This window comes from Vipera ursinii, assembly GCF_947247035.1.
Source record: "Vipera ursinii genome assembly, chromosome: 6".
Classification (NCBI taxonomy): domain Eukaryota; kingdom Metazoa; phylum Chordata; class Lepidosauria; order Squamata; family Viperidae; genus Vipera; species Vipera ursinii.
Genome location: NC_139515.1, coordinates 75,270,145 through 75,293,702, shown reverse-complemented (window position 1 = coordinate 75,293,702; position 23,558 = coordinate 75,270,145). Strand labels below are relative to the sequence as shown.

At 38.0% G+C, this 23,558-nt stretch overlaps 1 protein-coding gene across 8 annotated transcripts in view; it reads right to left on the bottom strand.

Moving 5' to 3' along the window:
* The window catches only part of ERC1 (ELKS/RAB6-interacting/CAST family member 1), a 144,770-nt gene that overhangs the window by 74,164 nt on the left and 47,048 nt on the right, over nt 1–23,558 (bottom strand). For 4 of the 8 annotated variants that reach the window (XM_083366800.1, XM_083366801.1, XM_083366802.1 and 1 more), the window contains 3 exons: nt 16,279–16,414; nt 12,926–13,057; nt 5,857–6,017 (listed from right to left, as the gene is read on the bottom strand). In XM_083366800.1, coding sequence (XP_083222926.1) covers nt 5,857–6,017; nt 12,926–13,057; nt 16,279–16,414 — 429 coding nt within the window. The remainder of the gene's footprint in view (nt 1–5,856; nt 6,018–12,925; nt 13,058–16,278; nt 16,415–23,558) is intronic. The other 4 variants (XM_083366803.1, XM_083366804.1, XM_083366806.1 and 1 more) reach the window with 1 other exon arrangement.

Genomic DNA, 23,558 nt, shown 5'->3' with positions numbered 1-23,558 from the left:
TGGATGTATGAAAACAGGATTAGGCAACAACTAAATTTCTTTTTTTTCTTCAGTATTCCTCACCACCTATGAAGCAGGGTAAGATTTTCACATTATGATCAAGCTGCTAGAGAAGACAACTGCAGTATTTAGAAACAAACAAAAATATCTAACACAGATATACAGAGCTGCATAGCAATTTGAATTCAAAGGGAAGGCAGTTGTGGGAAGCCAGGAGAAGATACTTATTTTATTTATTTATTTATTTTAATTCCATTTATATCCCGCCCTTCTCCGAAGACTCAGGGCGGCTTTACAAACTTAGCAGTAGCCTTCATTCTATGTATATGCCTGCTTATTAGGGCTTTCACACACACACCCCCAAGCGGCATTATTACAAAGTCAGCTTAATTGCCCCCAACAATCTGGGTCCTCATTTTACCTACCTCGGAAGGATGGAAGGCTGAGTCAACCTTGAGCCTGGTGGGACTCGAACCTGCACTAATTGCAGGCAGCTGGTGTTACTTAAGGAGGCATTAGCCCACTGCTCCACCAAGGCTCTGTACAGCTGCTTTCAGATGATCCTGACAAGGGCTATGGGCACACCCACAGATGCTCTCAATCGCAGTTTTAAATCTTCAAATCTGGTTCTTGGAACTACCTTATTATTTAGTTAGTTGCTGTTGTTTATTAGTTTCTGTCTTCCAGACACGTAACACCTATCACAAGCGCTCTCTCTCTCTCTCTCTCTCTCTCTCTCTCTCTCTCTCTTGCAAAAGTTACCACAAAGAATGCACCTTTGAGATTTCCAACAACGGCACCAAATGTAGCATTCCAGAAGCACATAAGATTTCCCCCCCCAACTTCTTTTCAATAAGCATTTTATAATCTAATAATACAAAGGAAAAACGACTCCAAAGTTGTGTATAGCTGACTGAAATTCAGACATCTGTTCTGATTAAAAAAGCTTCCTGAGTGGGGTCCTCCATCCCACTAGAAATGTTAGCTTTTAACTCAATTAAAACAATATAAGACAGGTTTTATTCTCTCCAACCTGCAACTGGAATTGATGCGCTAGCTTTTTCTGGGGTTGTCTTAGAATGAGAACCAAATTTTACAGCGCCATCTTATTGTTCATAGCACCCCCCTCTGCAAACAAACTCAGGAGGAGTGGCAGTGGTTAAGAAGAGATTACTCTGAAACAGAATGGAAACAAGAGTACAGTAGTAGCGAAAGAAGTAAACAGCAGAATCAATCTCCTTTCCCCAACATCATCCACATCTTGAGCAATTATTGAGTGGAACAAGCCTCTTAAGTCACCACCTGGTCCTGTTTTCAGCAGCTTGGTCTTCCTTCCAAGACTGTCATGGCTCATTTAGATAACACAGCACATTTTTTCTAAAGGATTATTCTCGGGGATCTTGGAATTCAAAACATAATGAGATACACTCATGTTAAAAAATGTATCTCTATAACATAACTGCTAGTCACATTTGGTTTTAGAATTTGGTTTTTTTGAACGACATGGGGCAAATGGGGAGTATAAATGGGGAGTATAAAGTACGTGGAATATTAAAACAAGCTGCACTAATCTCAGATGCTGAGAAAGCTGTGGACAATTTGAACTGGGAATTTCTCTTTGAAGCTTTGGAAGATGCTTTGAAGAGAATTTTATTCAAGGAATCAAGTAGTATATGTATCTCAAATGGGGTTGAATGGTGATTTGACTAAACCACGTGATATTCAGAAGGGGACAAGACCAAGTTGCCCTCTGCCCCCACTTTTTGTTTATTTTGGTTCTAGATATAGAATTTTGAATAGATATTAGACAAGATGAAAAGATAGTAGCTCTAAAAATTTAAAAATTTGACTTTTAAATTCAGAGCCTTTGCTGATAACTTGCTTTTCATTTTACAAGACCCTCTGAAAGAGATTGAATTTTTGATGAAAAAAGTGAAAGATTTTGTGCACTAACAATTTTTAAGATTAATAAACAGAAAGCAAAGATGTTGGTAAAAATGACTACACAAGATCAAGACAATCTGATGAAAATAAAAAAGAATAGCTTTAAAGTTGAAAAAAGTTAAATATTTGGGTGTTATTTGACTAATTCAGATTATATATTGTTTCAAAATAATTACGCTAAGGTTTGGTATGAAGTTAAAAAAGATACACTGAAATGGGAAAAAGTACAATTTCACTGAGATGATTTTCTGTGCTTAAGATGAATGTTTTACAAAGAATGTTATTTTTATTCCAATTTTTTAAATTTATTCTTCAGTCACTAAAGGATATAATGAATATTGCAGGGGGGAAAGATATCCCAAACGTGGAAGGAAGCAAATATTGTGTTGTTATCGAAGTAGGGCCAAGATACCAGAAAGACAAAGAATTACAGACCAATTTCATTATTAAATAAAGACTATATCAGTGGTGGCGAACCTATGGCACGGGTGCCAGAGGCGGTACTCAGAGCCCTCCCTGTGGGCACCCGTGCCATGCCTCGGAGGTGGCAACTGTCCCTCTTCAACCAGCTGCCCCCCACAGGTGTCCCTCCCCATGAGCAACATTGAGGTGACAACACTCACCTTGGTCACACCCACCCAATCTTCCATGACCACCACAGCCACACCCACGCAGTAGGCCATGCCCACCTGGCACCCAGCGATAAATAAGTGGGTTTTGGGTTGCAGTTTGGGCACTCGGTGTCTAAAAGGTTCGCCATCACTGGACTATATAAACTCTTTGCTACAATTTTGGCAGAAAGACTAAAGAAGATCTTAAAGGTTTTAAATTGTATTTTGCAGCTCATTTTTTTATTATGGATGAACGAGTGGGTGATTTTAAGGAAGAGATAGTTACTGGAATTGGAAATTTAAGATTTGGTTGGCATGACTATTTATGGTGCAATTAATTAATGTCGATTTTAAAAATCATGTTACTGGATGTGCTGTATTGAAAATAGATAGGTATAAGATAAAATTTTATCTTTAAAATGTTATCCCTTTACAGTTGTCAATCCAAGAAGCTTTGGTAAGAAGGGAAATTATACTTACACAAAAATTAACCTTTGTTGACCTGCTGACTTTTTCCCAAGGAAAATTTTAAAATGAGAAAACATCGAATTGGAAGGGCCTTACATGTCAATGGTTTGTTTCCCTATGCTCAGTTAATTAAAGATTTAAGGTTGATTATAAGGATTATGAATTCAAAAATGGTAAAACTGAATCTGATATGGGGTTCGTTACAAATGATATTGCTAAGATATACAAACTTTTATTGAAAATACAAACAGGATGAAGAAGTTAAAGACTCTATTATTAAATGGGCAATTTTGGGGGGATATACTATACAATTGGATCAATGAGAGAGTATGTGGAAGAAAAGGTTGAAATTTACACTGAACTATAATCAAAGAAAATTTTTATAAAATCACTGGTATATGACACCAGATAAGCTGTCAAAATGTATCGGGGAATTTCAAATATTTGTTGAATAATTAACCAATCTGGGGGTACATCTTTTAAATCTTTGGTAAACATGTAAGAAACCTAGAAGAAGTGAAGGTTTAAATAAGAACAATAAACTAGCATTTCCTTCTATAAACAAGCAAAAATTAGAGTGCAAAACAGGCATTTCTCTCTAATATTTTCTTAAAAACTGATCATGTTAAATGCAAATTTTATCATGTAAATTAGCAATTTTAACATGATAGATCCACTTGCAATATCAGATTATACAGTATTCATCTCTGTAACTTCAAACCCTTTTTTTATTGTGCAAGACTTTTTTTGCCTTAATCTCTCTCTCCTAACCTTCAATACAACAATAAAAAAACAAGGGAGCCGATGAGAACACACACATACTAACAGGAAAGTAGAATATAAAATGAGGACCCAGATTGTTGGGGGCAATTAAGCTGACTTTGTAATAATGCCGCTTGGGGGTGTGTGCTAAGCTTGTAAACCGCCCTGAGTCTTCGGAGAAGGGCGGGATATAAATGGAATTAAAATAAATAAAATAAATCTCTTGATGTCTTGATAATACAGATCTTGGTGTAGCTGGGCTTTGGGAACATCATTTTGCAGTGATTCTTGCCGGACCACATCCAGAAGATGTTGCTAGGAGTTTCTTGATTGACACCTAAGTTGTTGATCCATATTATTTAATTTCTATGTAAAACTAATGGAAGTTTGACTTAGGGTTTGGAATGGATGTTATCAGAATCCTGACCGGCTTAAGGTTGACTCAGCCTTCCATCCTTCCGAGGTTGGTAAAATGAGAACCCAGACTGTTAGGGGCAATATGCTGATGTTGCAAATCACTCATAGAGTGCTGTAAACTACTGTAGCATGGTATATAAGTCTCCATGCTATGATACCCAATTCTATTGTTCCTTACCAGCTAATTCTAAGGGTGTAAATAGCATTAATCTTTAGTTCATTCAAATATTGTTGCCCATTTTCCTATTTACCAAGACATCTTTCTTATCTGGATTTAATTTCTGCTTGTTCACTCTTAAATAGACTATTTTTAAACTTAATGTAATAGTCAAATTACATTAAGTTTAAAAATAGTCTATTTAAGAGTGAACAAGCAGAAATTAAATCCAGATAAGAAAGATGTCTTGGTAAATAGGAAAATGGGCAACAATATTTGAATGAACTAAAGATTAATACTACTAGCAGTAAAAGGAAGGAATATAAAGTTGGTTTATTTGATCAAAGTTAAAACAAGTTATCTTACTTCTGGAAATCCTTAATGGACCTTCTGTTGACACGAGAACTAAAAAAGAGATGATTTATGGATTTCTTTACAGATGACAATTGGGCTTTGGGATGAAGACATAATTATCGTAACTTTGGAGGCTGTGAAGAGTTGCTAAATTTGTTTCTATTTATGATGACAGTTCGAAGTCACTTCTTTATTTTCTCTTTCATTGTATTCCTACTTTTTTCTTTTTGTTTTTATTCTTTCCATTTTTTTCTTTTACTATTATCATATAAAACTCTGTGTGTGTGTGTGTGTGTGTGTGTGTGTGTGTGTTACATAGTTATATATATATATATATATATATGTGTGTGTGTGTGTATATATATAAAGGTAAAGGTTCCCCCGCACATGTGTGCTAGTCGTTTCCAACTCTAGGGGCCGGTGCTCATCTCCGTTTCAAAGCCGAAGAGCCAGCGCTTGTCCAAGGACGTCTCTGTGGTCATGTGGCCAACATGACTAGACGCCAAAGGCGCACGGAACGCTGTTATCTTCCCACCGTAGTGGTCCCTATTTTTCTACTTGCATTTTTATGTGCTTTCGAACTGCTAGGTTGGCAGAAGTGTGTGTGCGTGTGTGTGTGTATATACACACACACATATACATACATACATACACACACACACACACACACACATATTGACATAACCAGGGCCTTTTTTCTCATAGAACGCTCAGAATGGAGTTCCGGCACCTTTTTTGGATGGAATCTTGTAGGGTAGGCAAAGTGGGTTGTATGACATGTGTGAGTTCCGGCACCTTTTTCTTTTACAAAAAAAGCACTGGACATAACTAATATATATTGACGTAATATATATACATAAATAATATATATTGACATAAATAATTTATTGTAATTTCAAATTTCAAATAAGGACTAATCCAAATAATTCTATCTATGTAGAAGAATGCATATGGTGCTGGGAGGAAAAAATTATACTTCTGTCAGGATATTCTCTATTTTTATACATAACTCCCCTTATAAAAAGTTGCCATTACCATTACCAAATATTTAAGTAAAAAGTCATCAATAACGTGAACAGGAGTTAACCAACGCATCCTTAAAGGAAAAGTCAGAATGGAACATTAAGGGAAACAAAGACATACTTCATCTCTAGCACCTCCTCCAAGTGCTTCCTCCGTTCAGCCCGCAAGTTGGTTAAATGGCTTTCCTTCTCAGCCAGAGACTGCTGAGTAGAGGACAGCTTTGCTTTCATAGATTCCAGTTCTTGTTTTACTTTCTCCATAGCCATCATCAACTCTTCTACCTAAGGAATTTAAGAAGGATAAAGAGGAAGAAGAGAGAAAGTATGTGATTATGAAACAATATTTGCCATTCACCAGAGCTATAGCCTGATGGGAAAAAATATTGCAAATGGTCAATTTATCCCTGTTGAAATAACACGGGTTAGTCTAAAATAACATATATTGATACTATTATGAATTACAGGCAGCACTTCTTTATTACACATGTGTCTATTCATTATTGGGTTTTTGATTTATAATCGGGGATAATAAATCTTTTATGCCCTGCCTTCATTAAAATGTATAGAAAAGTTACATTACAAAATTTTAATTACAAAGCCAATATTCTTAATTTCAGCATCTCAGCAAAACGGTACTACCACATTCTCAAATACATTAAAATAACTCTCCTATGCATATTCAGAATATTTGAATAGATCTTTCTTGCTCAGAGCAAAAATTTAGTTTATATGAAATGAAGGTTGTTCTGTAACTAATTGAAAATTTTTGTATTTATGCTGGAGGTCTATTCCATTTTGGTTATTTCTATGGTTTTATTACAGGCAGCAGACGGAACCATCTTATTTATCTATCGGCTCTTGAAACATCTTGGACTTCGCTGGACCATCAGGACAGAATGTCTGATGCAGTTCAAAATACATTGCAAGGAAGAGTAGATTGCTAAAGGAGAAACGTGCCAGCATAGGTTGGTCTGAAGAAATCAGAAACAGAAGGATAAAAAGACAACCCTTTCCTTATCTAACTAAAGCTAAAACCAATAAAAGAAAGGTAGATATGGAAGAAGATTTACTCAGAGGCAAATTTATTTGTCCAGACTCTTCCTAGAACAGACATGTCAAACACAAGGCCCGGGGGCCAGATCCGGCCCGCGAAGTGGTTTCATGTGGCCCACGAAGCCATCCTGGAAACAGTGAGGGAACGGCCCCCACTGCCTTGGCCCTGACCCAGAGACCCTCCTTCTGCCAGAGACCCTCAGATCTGTCCCACTCCTGCCCAGGCCCCCATAGGCACCCTTGATGCGAACGATGTAGAGCTGGCCATGCCCACCCAGTAGGCCATACGCACTTTAGCCACGCCCACCCAGTAGGCCACGCCCACCCAGGCCATACCCACCCGGCCCCCTGAGGGCAACCGCAATGCTGATGTGGCCCTCAATGAAATTGAGTTTGACACCCCTGTCCTAGAGCCTGGATGATTTCAGTAAGACAGAACCACAGATATCCCTGATGTCTTTCTCATTAATGTCACACTGCAGAGGGCAACGTGAAACAACAGTTCTTGTGAAATACCATCTCCTATTGGGAAAGGCAAAGGTGGGATGAAGTGAGGACCATTATCGCAGCACAGTGAAGCAACGGCTCTCAAGCAGTCCTGTTTGTCTACGCCCCACCTTTCCTGGGAAATGAATAAAAGGAAAAACCGCGCAGAATTATCACAAGTGAATAGAAAAAGCAAGTTAAGTTTGATCTGCAGGCCAGAAATTTTTCATTGTATTGCCAAATTATATCGCTTGCTGTAACAATATCCTATCACTAGTGGAATGCATGCCACTAAAGAATTTGTTTTATTTATTTTAAAACACAACTAAGGGGGGGGGCTTATAACGCCAGTAAAAACCCTCAAACCATAAAACACATAACCATAACATTGTTGATTTAAATCCTGCCCCCCCCCACTGCCCCCCATCCCTGGCTTCCTGAAGTCCTCCAGATCTGCCCTAGAAGGATTTCTTTTTAAATAGATTTGAGGGGCAGTTGCCTGGACTAGTCCTTGCGGTTTTCTTGGCGAGGTTTTTCGGAAGCGGTTTGCCATCCTCTCCTTCCTAGGTTTGAGAGAAAATGACTGGTACAAGGTCAACCAGCTGGCTTTGCTATCAGTTTCGAATCTGATGCCTTAAGCACCAGGCCAAATTGGCTCATCTGTTTAATGATATCTTTGGTTGAGTAGCACCCAATAGTAACTTAGTTCTGTTGCAAAATATCCCAAGTCAGGGTAGAGGATTCAGCTGAATAATTCACTCAGCCCTTTCTAGCTCTATGACTATATTCAGTACAACTCCGTCCCCTCAAAACATAGCAATAGACTTATATACCGCTTCATAATGCTTTACAGTCCTCTCGAAGCGGTTTACAGAGTCAGCAGATTGCCCCCAAGAATCTGGGTCCTCATTTTACCCATCTCAGAAGGATGAAAGACTGAGACAACCTTGAGCCGGTGAGACGCGAACTATAATTATAACTAGAATAGAATTGAAAATTTAACTCTTCCAAGTCAAATCTCCCCTCTTTAAAATGATTGCTAACAAATCTATGAGTCACTAAGATTTACAAACCTCAAAACCCAATGCTAACTATTTGTTTTCTCTTCTGGCCATCCCCCAAAGTTTAACATATAGTACACAAACCTCAGTTTCAGATTATGACAATTATTCAACAATAAGAAGCAAAGCATGTTGAAATATTATCTCTCAGACTATAAAGCATTTGTTAAGAGCAGAAGTAGAAGGTGTTTATGCATTGATTTAAAAAAGGAAAACCACAGATATTGGGGTATTCAATAAGCCCCGCAAAATACACTAATCTATAGGGCACCAAGTTTCCAACTCTTCGTTGAAGCAATGTAGAAATGTGATACTTTTAGCATAACTTGACACTCCCAAACTCCCAAACACTCTCTTCCCATATGCTTAAGATTATGAAATTTTTTTAAATATATCCAGATAGACTTATTACTCTGAAGAAATTGTATTAGAATTCCTTCAGAGTAATGTGTATCTGGATATATTCAAAAATCCATGCTTCTTGATTTACGATCCAAGTGTTGAAACTCTTTTAATAGAAATGGACTACTAAAGACGCAGAAATCGAGAGTACTCTGAAATACTGTATTATCAAATTGTCTTCCTTTTGCTATATATAACATATACTGTTACATGTTTAGGTTGTGATATCAGTTGTGTGTTTTAATGGCAATCACTACCTGCTTCCAGATATAAAGTAGAAAATAATAATAATAATAATAATAATAATAATAATAATAATAATAATAATGATGATGATGATGATGATGATGATGATGATGATGATGATGGAAGGGACCTTGGAGGTCATCTAGTCCAACCCCCTGCTCAGGCAGGAAACCCTATACCATTTCAAAAAAATGGCTGTCCAGTCTCTTCTTAAAATCTTCCAGTGTTAGAGCATTCACAGCTTTTGGAGGCAGGTTGTTACACTGATTAATTGTTCTCACTGTCAGGAAATTTCTCCTTAGTTTTAGATTTCTTCTCTCTTTGGTTAGTTTCCATCCGTTGCTTCTTGTCCTGCCATCGGGCGCTTTGGAGAATAGCTTGACTCCCTCTTCTTTGTGGCAACCCCTGAGATATTGGAACACTGCTATCTTGTCACTCCTCGCCCTTCTCTTCATTAGACTAGACATACCCAATTCCAGCAACTGTTCCTTATATGTTTTAGCCTCCAGTCCCCTAATATGGACAGAACTAACAATGCAAGTCCATAAATATCCAACAAAATTTTTAGATAAGACTTCTTTTTTAACTTTTGTATTTTTGTAGTTTTATGATATGCCCTGTTCACCGCCCTGAGTCCTTCGGGAGAAGGGCGGTATAAAAATTTAATAAACCTAAACCTAGAGACTCCTATGAAAAAATATGCTACTCTGATGTACAAATATCTGGAAAAGTTGAAGAAAGCTTTTTATTATGAAAATACCTTTGAGAGTGGAAGATGATGTTCATTTTCAATGTATGTTTCAGTGTTTGGAAACAGATTGTTTGACTTGGCTACTGAAACTAATCTTTGGGTTTCTACGGACTAAATGTGATATTTAATGCAACCTCAACAGATACATTTCCCAACTTCTTACAGTTTTACTTAAGAGGAGACATGCTATAATGGGCTTGGGAGACTGGAAGAAGAGTCACAGCCAAGACTGACAAGAGATATCTCAGCCTGCAGAAGGAATGGTGATCAAGAAAGCATCTCAGAAGGACCTTCTCGTTATGTTTTTTTTTACTACTAACATTATTAAGTTGATTTAGTTCTCTAAATCAAGTTTTACTTTGAAGGACTAGTGCAGATTAAGAATTGAAAATATTTTGAAGCTTTAACAGTAGCCTTTCAGTTTACCAACATACCTATGAATCCACTTACCAACTTCCTATCAAGCTTCTGACATTGCATAGAGCAGGGGTCAGCAACCTAAAACAGTGAAAGAGCCACTCGGAACCGGTTCCCTCACAAAAGGAAAAACTGGGAGCCGCAAAAAATGTGCGCGCATGGGTGTACATGCGCGCATGCGCAGAACAGGGTTTGACTGAAGAGTGGAGCCAAGGCGAAATATGCACCTACCCTGCATATTTGAATTGATTGTTTGAATTTTTTTAGTCCCACTTTTTTTTTTTGACTGCACATGGCAGAGGACTGGGAGCCGCAGGAGACGGCTGAAAGAGCTGCATGCGGCTCCGGAGCCGCGGGTTGCAGACCTGCGGCATAGAGGAACTCTTTGATCCCCTACCAATCAGCAAGATTTCTGGCTCCCAGGTGTCTTTTATACAGGTAACGAGCTGAGATTAGGAGCACCACCAAGTGTTTTGCCACCAAGTACTAAGTCATGTTTTGTGAAGGGGTCAAATACTTATTTCACTCATTAAAATGCAAATCAATTTATAACTTTTTTGAAATGCGTTTTTCTGGATTTTTGTTGTTGTTATTCTGTCTCTCACTGTAAAAATAAACCTACCATTAAAATTATAGACTGATCATTTCTTTGCCAGTGGGTAAACGTACAAAATCAGCAGGGGATCAAATACCTTTCCCCCCCTCACTGTAGATTTGCTAGTCTTTTGTGGGCAGGGTCTCTCCATTTCCCCAGAAAAGTAAAGAAGATGAGCTCTCACATCTCAGGGCTATATTTACAGGAAAGAGTCCTAAAACTGAGCCCACATCAACATTCAGAAATGTTATTTTGTCTCTCTTTTCTAGTTCTCTATGACTAAAATTCTCAAGTAAAAAAAAGGAAAAACAAAGTACTGATGACAATAATCATATTTAGGGGAAATGTTTTTCAGGGCCTTCTGCGGAAAGGTATGGCAAACTGAAAATGGACTCAACGACTGCAACAGAGACTAAGAAACCAGTGAGAAGACCAGGTCCTTGGAAATTCTCTAGATAAGAAGACGATTGGAGATACCCATACATTCACAAAATATTGTGAGGAGATAAACGGGTACCACTTTGGTGGGAAAAGACCTGGCTGCATTCGTGTGTGCAGTATAGACACACAGAGATATGCGTGCGTGAGTACACACACACACACACACACACACACAAACACACACACACAAAACCTGACTATAGTATCACAGTGGTCATCACTAACGCCTATTTCACTTTGCACATTCAATACAAATGCCATGGTATTGTTCTGAACTGTCTGTACAGGCTGGGGACCGGAAATACTGTTTCGCAGGGGTTTCATCCTTTCTCGAAAGAACGTATCTGATTAATATTATTGCGCAAGGAAAGATCCAACTAGCTCGTTTGGTTACTTTGCGGTATTCATTTTCTTCTATTTTATTTAACAACTACATGATTCACTGGGAGAAATCATCTGTTGGTTTGGTTTCGTTAACAACAGTATGCTTCAGTGACATCAATATGTCAATGATTCCTAGCTTTACATCATGTCTCCAGGCCAAAGAAGCAATGAATAGGAAGTCCCGACCAGTGCTTGGAAACTGTGAGGGACTAGGTGAAATAAAACAGATTGTGTTTGAATTCAAGCAAGACGGCTCTCATTAGTACAGAAACTCTCTAGTTCCATGGGAATTCCATCAACAGTTCTTGCGCTTCCCCAGAAAGAGCCAGTGGGTGATCCAGGGTATTCCTTGGAACCTATGACACCTGCCGAAGCAGCAGATAAAAGTCATAGCGTAAGGGGGCTACTTTCAAAGATGACCTGAAAACTGCAGCTGGCTCAAGACACAGCTGCTAGCTAGGGAAGTTGCTGACCTCATCCTCTTTGGATTACACTGCATTGGAGTTGCATTTTGGGAGGTGGGGGTAGTGGTCAAGATTAAAGCAAAAAAATCCCCCCCATTTCTTCTTTGAGTACGATAATTCTATTTTTATGTGGAAAAATGCACTTCGTGAGATTTATTTTGATAGCTGATAGCTATAGTTTTTGAGAAAAAAATATTCAAACAACATGTGCATGATCTGACCTCATAACCGTTCTTAAGATCTACTGTGTGTTCTTAGGTCTACTGTGGTTGCAGTCTTTATTGCAGCAAAGAGAAAAGGTTCAGATTCTTTTTGAAACGATTTCCTGATGCTCTGCATCTTCCTTCTTTCCTTCCTCCCCCCCCCCTCTGCTTTATCTGTCATGCTAGCTGTACCTGTCATATCGTTCACTTTACTTATTTGGTTCATTCTCTCTACCTTGCAGTCTTAAACATTATTTATGTGGTTTAGTTCAGGGGTAGTCAATCTGGCAGCTTTTAAATATTTTGGATAATAATATTTCTAAACAAAGACCATGCTGTTAGCCATTTATAAAAATTGCAGCCTAACAGTGCTCAAGAAAGACAGGAAGGCCTGGAGGAATGTTGTCCATAGGGTCGCGATGGGTCGGACACGACTTCGCAGCTAACAACAACAACAACAACAGTGCTCAAGAACAACATATTAGCACATGCTTAGAATAAACTTGATTTTGTCTGCTTCTTATGTAGTAAAATGTGATGGCATTACTGAGAAGGGTTATTTTCAGGGTTAAAATGTATACATGGGGGAAAAAATTAATTATACATCACATTGTTTAACATATTGTTTATTTATATTACCCATATTAACCTGAAATATCAATACCAGTTGACCATAAGCATGCAGACCTGTTTTTCAGCTTGTGTCCTGGCTGATTCTTCTTGAGCTAATATCATTTCCCGTTCTGCAGTTATTTGTACACTCTCTCTCAGTGCTTCTTCTAGCTCCTCAATTCGATCATCCTTCTTATGCAAACTATCCTGGAAAATGATAGGACACCAGATGAAGTAGCTTCTAGAGCAAATAAATCAAGTGCCAGGGTCACCCACAGGGGGAGTTTCTAGCAATGGAATTCCACAAAGTTAAGTTTTCATACAGAAGAAAATCCCAGATGTAAAATGAAGGAAGAGCTGGAGTAAATCCATAGCCAAGACAAAAGTTAGCAAACTGAGATGAGCGGTAGCAGTGCAATTAGTGTTAAGACAGCTAGAGACTGCTAGGTAGTTTTTTGTGCAAGAGCACATCTTCACATGCAATTCAGGTTAGTAGGCAGAAGATGTAGATTTATAGCAAGCATTACCCTTCCTTTCCAGGTACCCTCAACCTGACAGTTCCAAAGCAAGAAATCAGAAGAAGCATGAGTTGCAGTAAATGACTTAAGAAAAATTCTCTTTAAAAAAATAATACTGAGATCTCTCAACAACCTTTCTTATGAAGATAACTGATTCCCTTGAAAAAAAAATCAGGTGAAAATCTGAAAACAAAGGAATCAACAAGTTGTATTTGAAAAATTCTGTACTACATGACTAGGAAAATAATCTTCTCATAATAAAACACATGTTTATAGATCAAAAAAGATACATTAAGTATTCACTAAGTGTCTGAAAGTATAACCAACTAGAGATGTTTAATCAAACCGGAAAACTTGAAATGCCTTATAGCAGATGTTGGATCTTTTTCTGCTTCTGAATTTGAAACAGTTGCCTTTCCTAGCTTTATACCTTCCTTTTGCTGGTCTATGATCGTAATAAAGATTTGATTGATTTGCTCTTATGATAAAATGATCATCTACCAAGCGCTTTGGATTCTGCCAATTATATGACAGGACAATTTCACAACTGTAGAATCCTACACAACATTGTAATTACCATGAATGGTATTTATATCAGGACCTGCTAGGCTTTTTCTGGATGAAAAATGCCTACAATGTGACCGTAAGAGTGATACTGCTAGTTGGGTGAAATATACAGGCTCAAAAAAAAACAGTATCAAGATAGGGAAACACTTATGTGGCAAAGAGTGGAGCATAAAGACTTGATTTTAACTGAAGGGAAATGGAAAATGTTGGGATGTGTTTTAAGGAGAATCTGTCAAATCAGGAATTGCTGATCATTTTTGCAAATTAAAGCCTGGTACCACTTTCTAAATTCTGCTAACAGCAAATAATAAAAATGCTATTTACCTTTGAGAAAATGGCTGGCAAAAATATACATACTATACATAAAGTTGAATATAAAAATCCAAGTATTAGAAGAAATGCATTCCTACAGGCAACTTTTTGTTTCTTTTTTTTAAATTGGAAACTTGTAAGAAAATAGAATACAGTGGAAAAAAATGAAAGCGAAATAGAAAGCTTTGTTCCTTTCCTAGTTACTAGTAATGGATGTGTATTAAGACAGACAAGAGCAGAATGCGATCTAACAGATAAAAAGTGTTCATATCAGAATATTCCACCAACAAAGATGATCACTGAATGACCTTCATGGAGCAACTAGTATGGCGTCAAGAATACTAGTTCTTTTATGCCTTCTTCAGCTTTGTTGACTACCTTCTTATAACTCTGCTAAAAGCCTTAGAATTATACTCAGTCAGTCTGTAAAAGACAGCCCTAGAAAATTATAGCATGCTGTTTGCTCTAACTACATAGACAGGAAAAATACTTATTACGTTGTCTACCTTATATCAGAATCCAGACTATCACATTCAGAATATTTAGTTGTTACCTTCTGCAAAGAATTGTTTGTCCAAGTACAACACCTCTTAACAATTAGGTAGAAATATGAGATTAAAAAAAGCATAGCTATCTAATAGATTTCCATATACTCTGCATTGGTGGTAAGGAACAATTATTTTTGTAAATAAAATTAATCCAGTTAATTTCTACTTTCAAAAATGTGAAATATACAGAACATTGATAATTCTGTCTCACTTATAATTGATGGCCCTTAATATTATAATATAATCAGATGAACATTTAATTTGAAGTTTAAATAAATTCTATATATTACGCATTCAGAAATATACACACAAACATACTTATACTACTGTTCAACAAATTCTCCGGAAAATTTAATTAAATGCAAGTGACGACTGTTGCTATCACAAAACAATTAGCTATCAATAAATAAATCGTCATTTGAGAATCAGTCATATGCTTAAGTTATACATTAATCCCTTAAATTAGATTTTTGGGAAAAAGTTTGCATTTTTTGCCTAAAATCTTACTGAACTTGGCATGAGCCAGTCAGATGTAAGCCTAGAAACAGGACAATCTATTTTGAACTACTCTAAACTATTACTTGCTGGAGTAGCAATCAGACCTACATTTTTGCCATGGAACTGTTAGATGCACACTTATCGATTCATGGGAATACAGCATTTATTATACATAAATGCATTGTTGTATATGCTTACCACAATATACAGTATAGCACCTGTAAATATTCTGTGATGAGTCAATGCTGAACAGTGACTCTGTGAATGGGAGGAAATATACACGAAATACACACTTCTGTAAGTCTGACAATATTTACTGAAGTTTGTGTATCTCTCAATATCTCAGCAGACAAATTCTTTTATTTTGCCAGATATTTAAATTTTATCTCCATTTCCAAACTGAGAAGAGTTCAATGTTTTATTGTTGGCTGTTTCAGAAGAAATATATAAAAAAAACTTTATTGCGCCAAGGAAATTTATGATTCTCTTTTGATCAAAAGCAGTGTATTAGATTTAGTATTCTAGTGTTACTACTATTACTCCTTTTATTTTACTCACAGTTTTACTTAAAATTACTTTTTGTCACAATATTTTACTCTTATACCAAAGGTCACTTAAAATGATATCTCCTTGTTTGTACTTTAAACTCTTTTGATTGCTTTTGTTTTATGCTGGTTATTGACTGAACTAAAAACTGACTACTGTACAGTGCAATCCGTGTGTGTGTGTGTGTGTGTGTGTGTGTGTGTGTGTGTGTGAGAGAGAGAGAGAGAGAGAGAGAGAGAGAGAGAGAGAGAGAGAGAGACTCAAGTGATAAAGCCAAATGACTTTTTCTTTTCAGAAGCTTAGAATATTATGAGGGCAAAGTAACATCTTTAAGCATACACCAATCCTTCATTATGAGTAAGTTTTAAAGCAAGAAAACAAGCGAAGCACAACAGTTCAGTTCAGACGACCGTGCATTACATATATAATAGGATGTTACCTGCAACTGCTGGGAACTGTCATTAAGATTGTCTTCCCGCCTCCTTGCTTCTTCCAACATTTGTGCACTCTTTTTCTTCTCCACCTGTTCTTTGTGCTTTAAATTTGCTACCTTCTTATTCTGATCTTTAATTTGCCTACAAATAGGAAACCAAATATTCAAACACTTGTGCAACCTACATACATTTGAAAATAGCAAGTACTGCAAGAGAATTTTCGCATTCAATACAGATAACTTAAATGATACCTGATTCTCCAGTTTTAGAAATAACCAGCATTTCCTTCTGCTATCTCATTTTTAGATGTAACCCAAGTTTAATAATTTCTACCACTCTGTTGGATTAAACACTATATATGGGATTTCTCCTATAACTGAAAACAGTTTGCTTGTTTTTTTAATTTCTATTTGAACTTACAAATTCTGGTCCTTGAAATGCTAACTTGTTTGTTTGCAATTTTAAGAAGGTTGGAAATTCATCTTTTATAGATTTTGACCAAAAAGCAGCTCTCCAGATTGTAATTCCAATGAACACAAACAGATCACTCATGCATGCGCGCACACACACAAACACACACAAACAATTCCTACTCAAGATTGCAAGCTAGAAATTTTTTTAATATGCAAAAAGGCTATAATTTTCCTCACTATGGTAGACACTGAGAATTATTACAAAACTACATTAATAATTTACTTGAAAACCACTGGAGATTTAATAAAAAGAAAATCCTACTTAGGTATCAGGCTTTTTTAAAAGGAAAAAAAAGAGTCAATGGTACATTTGCACAGAACCTCTAAAATATACTTCAGAACTGATGCTAATTAGGAAAGCTATTCATTTAAGAAATCTGTTTCTTGTCAACACTCCAAGCAAGGTAAAATTTTGCAGAACTGGTTACTTATTAATATTATGGTTCTTTGAGTAGCCACAAATGGACTCTCTAGCTGTGCAAAACTCCTATTTGGAACATTCCTAAGCTTAGGAATTTTGATGAGTCTTCCACATGCTTCTGGCACACTTTTCACTAATCTTCCTAGCTGCCATCAAACTCTTTGCACCAGTTGATTCTCATGAATGGGTGAAGAGTGGACATAGGTGAATGATCACAAAGTATAGGAAGAAAAGATCCCAAATGCCACGTCTTTCTATACATCCATAATATTTGGATATTGTGACCAAGTACATTGGCAAAGAATGTACTGAAGGAAATCCAGAGGGTTCTCACAGCTGTGTCTCAACAATTTCCTTATCGTGACTTGGACACCGCTAATTTTCTAGATCACAGCAAATCCTTATAGTGGTTACAACTCTTTTAAGAACTGCTACAGTGATAACTCAGGAACTGATCTCTCCCACAACTGGTAATTATTCAGCAAAAGGCCACTGCTCTAAAGGCACCAAGAGAGTCCAAATATTGCTCCAAGCTATAGGATGTGTGTCTGTATGTGGGTGGAGTGTCCTGGCTCAGATGAATGAGAGACAGTCTGTGGTAGAAATGAGATCTCAGGAGGCAAAATTAGCTTGCCTTCATGCATGACATACACCGTACATTGGATAATATGTTAGCTCAACTGGCCACCAAAATTAAAAAGGCAGCTTTCCAAGACAGCAAAGGCTTGTGACCTTGTCTGAGGGCAATTCTTTATGAGGATTAGTCAATGCCATTAAGCCTTCTCCATCTGGTTCAGCATCTGAACCGGAATTGGTCTTTATTACCAGAACTTTCTGTCCAGGAATCTGATCGCCACTACCATGGTAGTGTGGTAGCTATTCATCATTTTGATGAGTTAAATATGAGAACTCAAGAGAGGCACGGAAGCACTCACTTGTAAAGGAGAACAACTTAAAAATAAGGCAGGCAGCCTAAGATGTCTCAATGTCCTGGCCTCACAAACAGCTCTTATCTGGGCTACAATCATATTAAAATTTTATAAGCTTTATCTGTCAACTGTGTATTCAATCCAAGTTTCATTCAAACAAAAACAGCATTTAAAGGAGCAAGTAAGAGAGAGAACCAGAAACAATCCAAGTCAAGTTGCAGAAAGGATCCAAAAATAGATTGGACCATCAATGTCTCTAGACTGCTTCTGAAATACCAGGAGACTAAACTCTCCTGAGTAACTCTGATCACGGTGTGCCTCCTTTAGCAATAAATCCTAACTAGTCCTGGTCAGTTCCCAGTATTTCTTGGCACAGCCAAACATTCTTATGCCTGGCTGCTTATGCTCTATTTTCAGATGCACTGTTCTCAAGAATTGGATGGAGGAGGCTCATGGTCTGGAAGGGTCCAGAGCACAAGAGTGGTACAGCTGGTTGCTGGCTTAGCATTACTGATGGGGCCTGGCAGCACGGAGTGAGCACTACTGAAATGCGTCTTCCTATTCATCTTCCACATCTGAAGATGCTGGATAGTTTTGCAGCCAAATCAGATTTAACAGGGAAGGGAAATCTTGCAAGCAGATAAAATTTGATGAATATGATGTGAGGAATGGTGGGAAAGTATCGCTTCTAATTTAAAATTTTCTGCTTGAGAGTAGTTCAGTGTTGGAAACAATGTGTACTGCTTTCAAGGTTTATATAACTATTACTGTTACCATTTTGCCTTGAATTGTCTATTGTCCTGCTGGCTGCCTAACTGCCTGATGTACTTTATCTCCTGGTGTCCAAACTATTTGTGCTGTGATTCTGCTCTCTTGTTTATCTTCTAGATTCTCTCTTACGAGTCAGCTTGGTTGAGTTTTAGACTTCTCAACTACTTACTTTACTATGAAGCTCTCTGGTTGTGAATATTTTTTTTTCTGAATTAGCATTCCATATTCCTGACCCTAATCCACAAAAGGACAGCTGTTGAGTTGATGTAGACTCACTGAGGAAATTCACTAAAGTTGAATTTTGTGTTTTCAAGAGGAAAATCAATGCTCTTATAGTAGGGACACTAGACTGGTAAGGAGGAACTGAGGAACTGCTTAGTTGTCTGCTCCCAGAGAACTGTTCTTAGGTGGAGAGTAATTAATCTGGCCTCTTTAATGAACATAGGACAGTGCAGAAGGTGTTATATAGTATGCTAATCTCCCAGAAAGAATAGGTAGGTATTATTTTTTTTTAATTTTTATTTTTAAAAATCTTTCCTACCAGAAGGACAGAAATCACCTCAGAACACTGGCTCTTGCAAGAGGGGTGCTCCAAGAATTTTGAAGGGTCAAAATCCAACTCCTCACTGAGCATAACATATATGTGAAATGAAAAAAAAAAAAGAAAACTCTTCAGTGAAGAGCTAATGCAGAAATGGATAAAAAAAGCCCTAACAATAAGAGGAAAATAATTTGGAGAAGTTTGTCTAAACACGATGCGACTGTAATTGGAGACATACTAGTGACACGTACAGTGCATCTCTCTCCTGAAAATCCACTTGTGTTACACTAAGTCTCTGAAGAAAAATTAAAATGATTCTGCAGAATGTAATTATGTTGAATTCTAGTAGTACTCAATTATAAGCCGAGTGCTAAAGTCAACAGCTGTAGGTAGTGCATTTTACTTTTGAAATGCATACTTGTGTTGATTTACCAATGCTCAGATGCTTTCAATTCTTTTAAAAATGCGGCCATTGCTTTCAGAGAGCTTTAGAATGAACTATGGAAGTTGTACATCCCTTCACAACAGAAAAAGGAGAGTTTAAATATTGATCAAAGACAAGTTAAAAAAAATCTACACACTTGGGAGGTAGAACTTCTAATGACCTGTCAGGAAACAGCAATTTATTTTCTGTGTTGTTTATCCTTACAGAACAATAGGTTAAAAGGGGAAGGAGAAATGAATAGAAGTTCTTCATGAACAAAGCTCCTATACTACAAATTACAGAACCCTTTAATCTTCACAATCCATTAGCAGCTGCACTAAAAGGAGAGGGAGAAAGAAAGAGAGAGAGAGAGAGAGAGAGAGAGAGACAGAGAGAGAGAGAGAGACAGAGAGAGAGAGAGAGACACAGAGAGAGAGACAGAGACAGAGAGACAGAGAGACAAAGAAAGAGGGAAAGAGAAAGAAAAAAACTCTAATCCTAGACAGGGAAATCAAGTTCCAACATTGTATTGTACTTTTTTGTGTTCTTCCAGCAAAGGAAAAAAATAATAAAACCTTGACCCCAAATATATAATTCTTGGATTTCAGATGAGGATTTACATGATTGAAAGATCCAAACAAGAAATTATAGAAGTTACCTTCTTGCACTCTGTTCCAATTAAGGTTATAGGACTCCTAACTGAGGAAAATCTGATAAACTGTGTTTGAAAAGAGCACTCTCCTTCTTCACCCGCAAGGTTGCCTACCCCTGTACTAAACAGTATGGTAGAGCAGCACCGGCCTGTTCTTTGCAGATGCAATGAAGGCATGGATATAGGAGCTCTTTTGCTCATCTACAGCTCTGGCACAGGACATTAAATGTGTCCCCCACCCCACCCCAAACAAGGCCCTGATCTTTGATTGTACCGATTTGTTGCAAGAGTACCTCCACTTGCGGTCTTACCCTCTGCCATGTCCTTTGCTGCTCTCAATTCCATTTGACCACTTAAAAGCAGCAGTATCATTTGCTTGGCCTATCCCCATATTTCTCAAACCATACACAACTTTGAACGTATCATCAACAGACAAGGAGAAATTCCTCAAGCACATTCTAAAGTCCAAATCTATCAAGTCCCTTGGTTGGATCATTTTAGCTGGCTTGTTTCTTTGCAGAGGTTCCTAACAGCTGACATTCCAAACCTGACGAGAAAGTGATCTCTCCACGACAACAGATTTACAGATAGCTCCCCCATTTTTATATTAGCTATACAGCCAAACAGAGTAACATAAACAACTTGTATAATGCTGTACGTGTGGGGTTGGGAGAGATCCGTGGGGTATTCTAGGCCACTCTTGACTGGGCAACATCAGAAAGGTCACATAGATCTCCCAAAATAATATGTGCAAGGTAGTTTAAAGGCAAACCATCTTGGCTAGCTCGGTAAGATTGTGTGCAACAGGATGCACAGTATCCTGCCTGGATCCTTACACTGTCTCAAACAAATGTAGCAGAAAACGTAGCAGCAAATAATTAAAATTTGCAGACTGTCAGAAGGACTTTCTGGCCAGGAAAATGGAACTCCTACAGACCAGGCCACGACTACTACTTTCTGCTCCTCTGGCAGTGAAAAACAATAAAACCCAGCTGTATTAAATAAATATAACAAGAAAAAAAGTAAGCACTTAAAAATATTTCAGAATGACATGAAAAATGCATCATAAAATAACCATTAGCAGTAGAGCCTTTATAATAGGACTCATGGTAGATCACAGTAATTTTCAGACAATCCGCGAGACCACCAAGGAAAGCAAAAAAGCAAATGATTTTTTTTTATTTCAATGTGGAAATGATTTGTTTTTCAGCAGTACAATCAAATATATATGGTAGTGGAATTCCTGATTGTTATCTGACCAGAAGAATAAATGAACAGGGTGAAGACAAGAGTTCTCATGCAGTGGATAAGATTGCTACTTTACTTATCCCAATGGCCCTTAAGATCTTTCATCACAAATTAAGACTACTATTTTAATGGAACATTTTTATCTGAAGAGAAGCAATGGGGGAGGGGCACTGAAAATTCTATCTGAAGTATCCGGATTTGTGTCTATCTGATTGTGCCTGTATGTGTGTCTGTGTGTGCACACATGCACATACCATAGTTATATCATGAATTTCCTACTTATGTAGAAGTTTTCTGAATGCCCTTTGCATGGCAAAGGATACGAAAACCAGAATAGTAGCCTGTAGTATAACAACGTTTAAGAATTGCTGTTTTAAGATAAGTGAGGCTTTAAAAGCTGTTAGCTAAATAATGACTATTCAGCTATATACATTATTAGACATTTGGATATTCTTTGATTAGATATTGTTTTGACCTTGCTTGCTTTGGCAGATGACCCAGAGAAGATTACGGCCTTGCCTGCATCCTATCTGTTCTCTTGACAATTAACCGAAGAGGTTTCTTGACATATAAGATATGGAAGGCTCTTCTCTTTGCAAGTATGCCATCTATGGAAGGAAACTAGAAGCGTAATGTCATATTTAGATCATATCTTTTACCAGCAGCAGAAAGCTCTAAAGTGGCCAGAGAATCCTAATAAGAAATACAAATGTTTAAAATCAGGAAAGTAAAATATTTCAGCAGGCGACTGAAAAATTTACTCATTTTTACAAATCTCTTTCTACTCTTTTCAGTAAGGTAGCTGTTGGGGGGGGGGTTCCTCTCTTTTAATTGTTGATTATTTTATTCCCTTGGTTCCAACAGCTCAAATACCTGCAATCTATGAGGAACCAGCAGTATAACGGCATGTGGGAATGATCTAAAACAGGGATGTCAAACTCAATTTCATTGAGGGCCGCATCAGCATTGCTGTTGCCCTCAAGGGGCTGGGTGGGTATGGCCAGGGTGGGCGTGGCCTACTGGGTGGGCATGGCTAGAGTGCGCATGGCCTACTGGGTGGGTGTGGCCAGCTCTACATCGTTCGCATCAAGGGTGCCTATGGGGGCCTGGGCAGGAGTGGGACAGATCTGAGGGTCTCTGGCAGAAGGAGGGTCTCTGGGCCAGGGCCAAGGCAGTGGGGGCCGTTCCCTCACTGTTTCCAGGATGGCTTCGAGAGCCACATGAAACCACTTTGCAGGCCGGATCCGGCCTCCGGGCCTTGTGTTTGACATGTCTGATCTAAGAAGACAGGAGAGGGTGTGAGAGAGCCATAGACTAGACAACTAGCATGTAAGAGATGTCTCAGCCCACAGAAAGGGGGAATGGCCTGGTTTCAGAAGGGAGACCCCCTAATTTTCTGGAGAATAAAAAAAAATGGAAGGGAGAAATACTTTCAGTTTTGCAAGACTTGCAGCCTAAAAATAGAGCTAGTATTCCTAGTTGTGCTTTTTTGTCTGGCTAATAATTGCAAGGCTAATAAGCAGATTAGCACACATTCTGTTGGAGAAGATGGGGAGGCTGGATGGGAAGAATGGCTGACCGGTGCCTACCAGCATCTAAAGCAGGCCTGCACAACAAGCAGCACCATCAAGAAGCCTGTGAAGCTGGCTGGCATTTTTAAAAGGTCAATTCACTTCCCATCAAAAGACAGGCTGCTGAGTACCTCCAAGCCTCACTGCCAATAACTGCAGCACTGCAACCCCATTGCTAGCTGCTAAACAGTCCATCAGTTTGCCAGGTATTCCTTGGTGGCCTGCAAATATTTTCAATTCATCCATGTGGCTCCT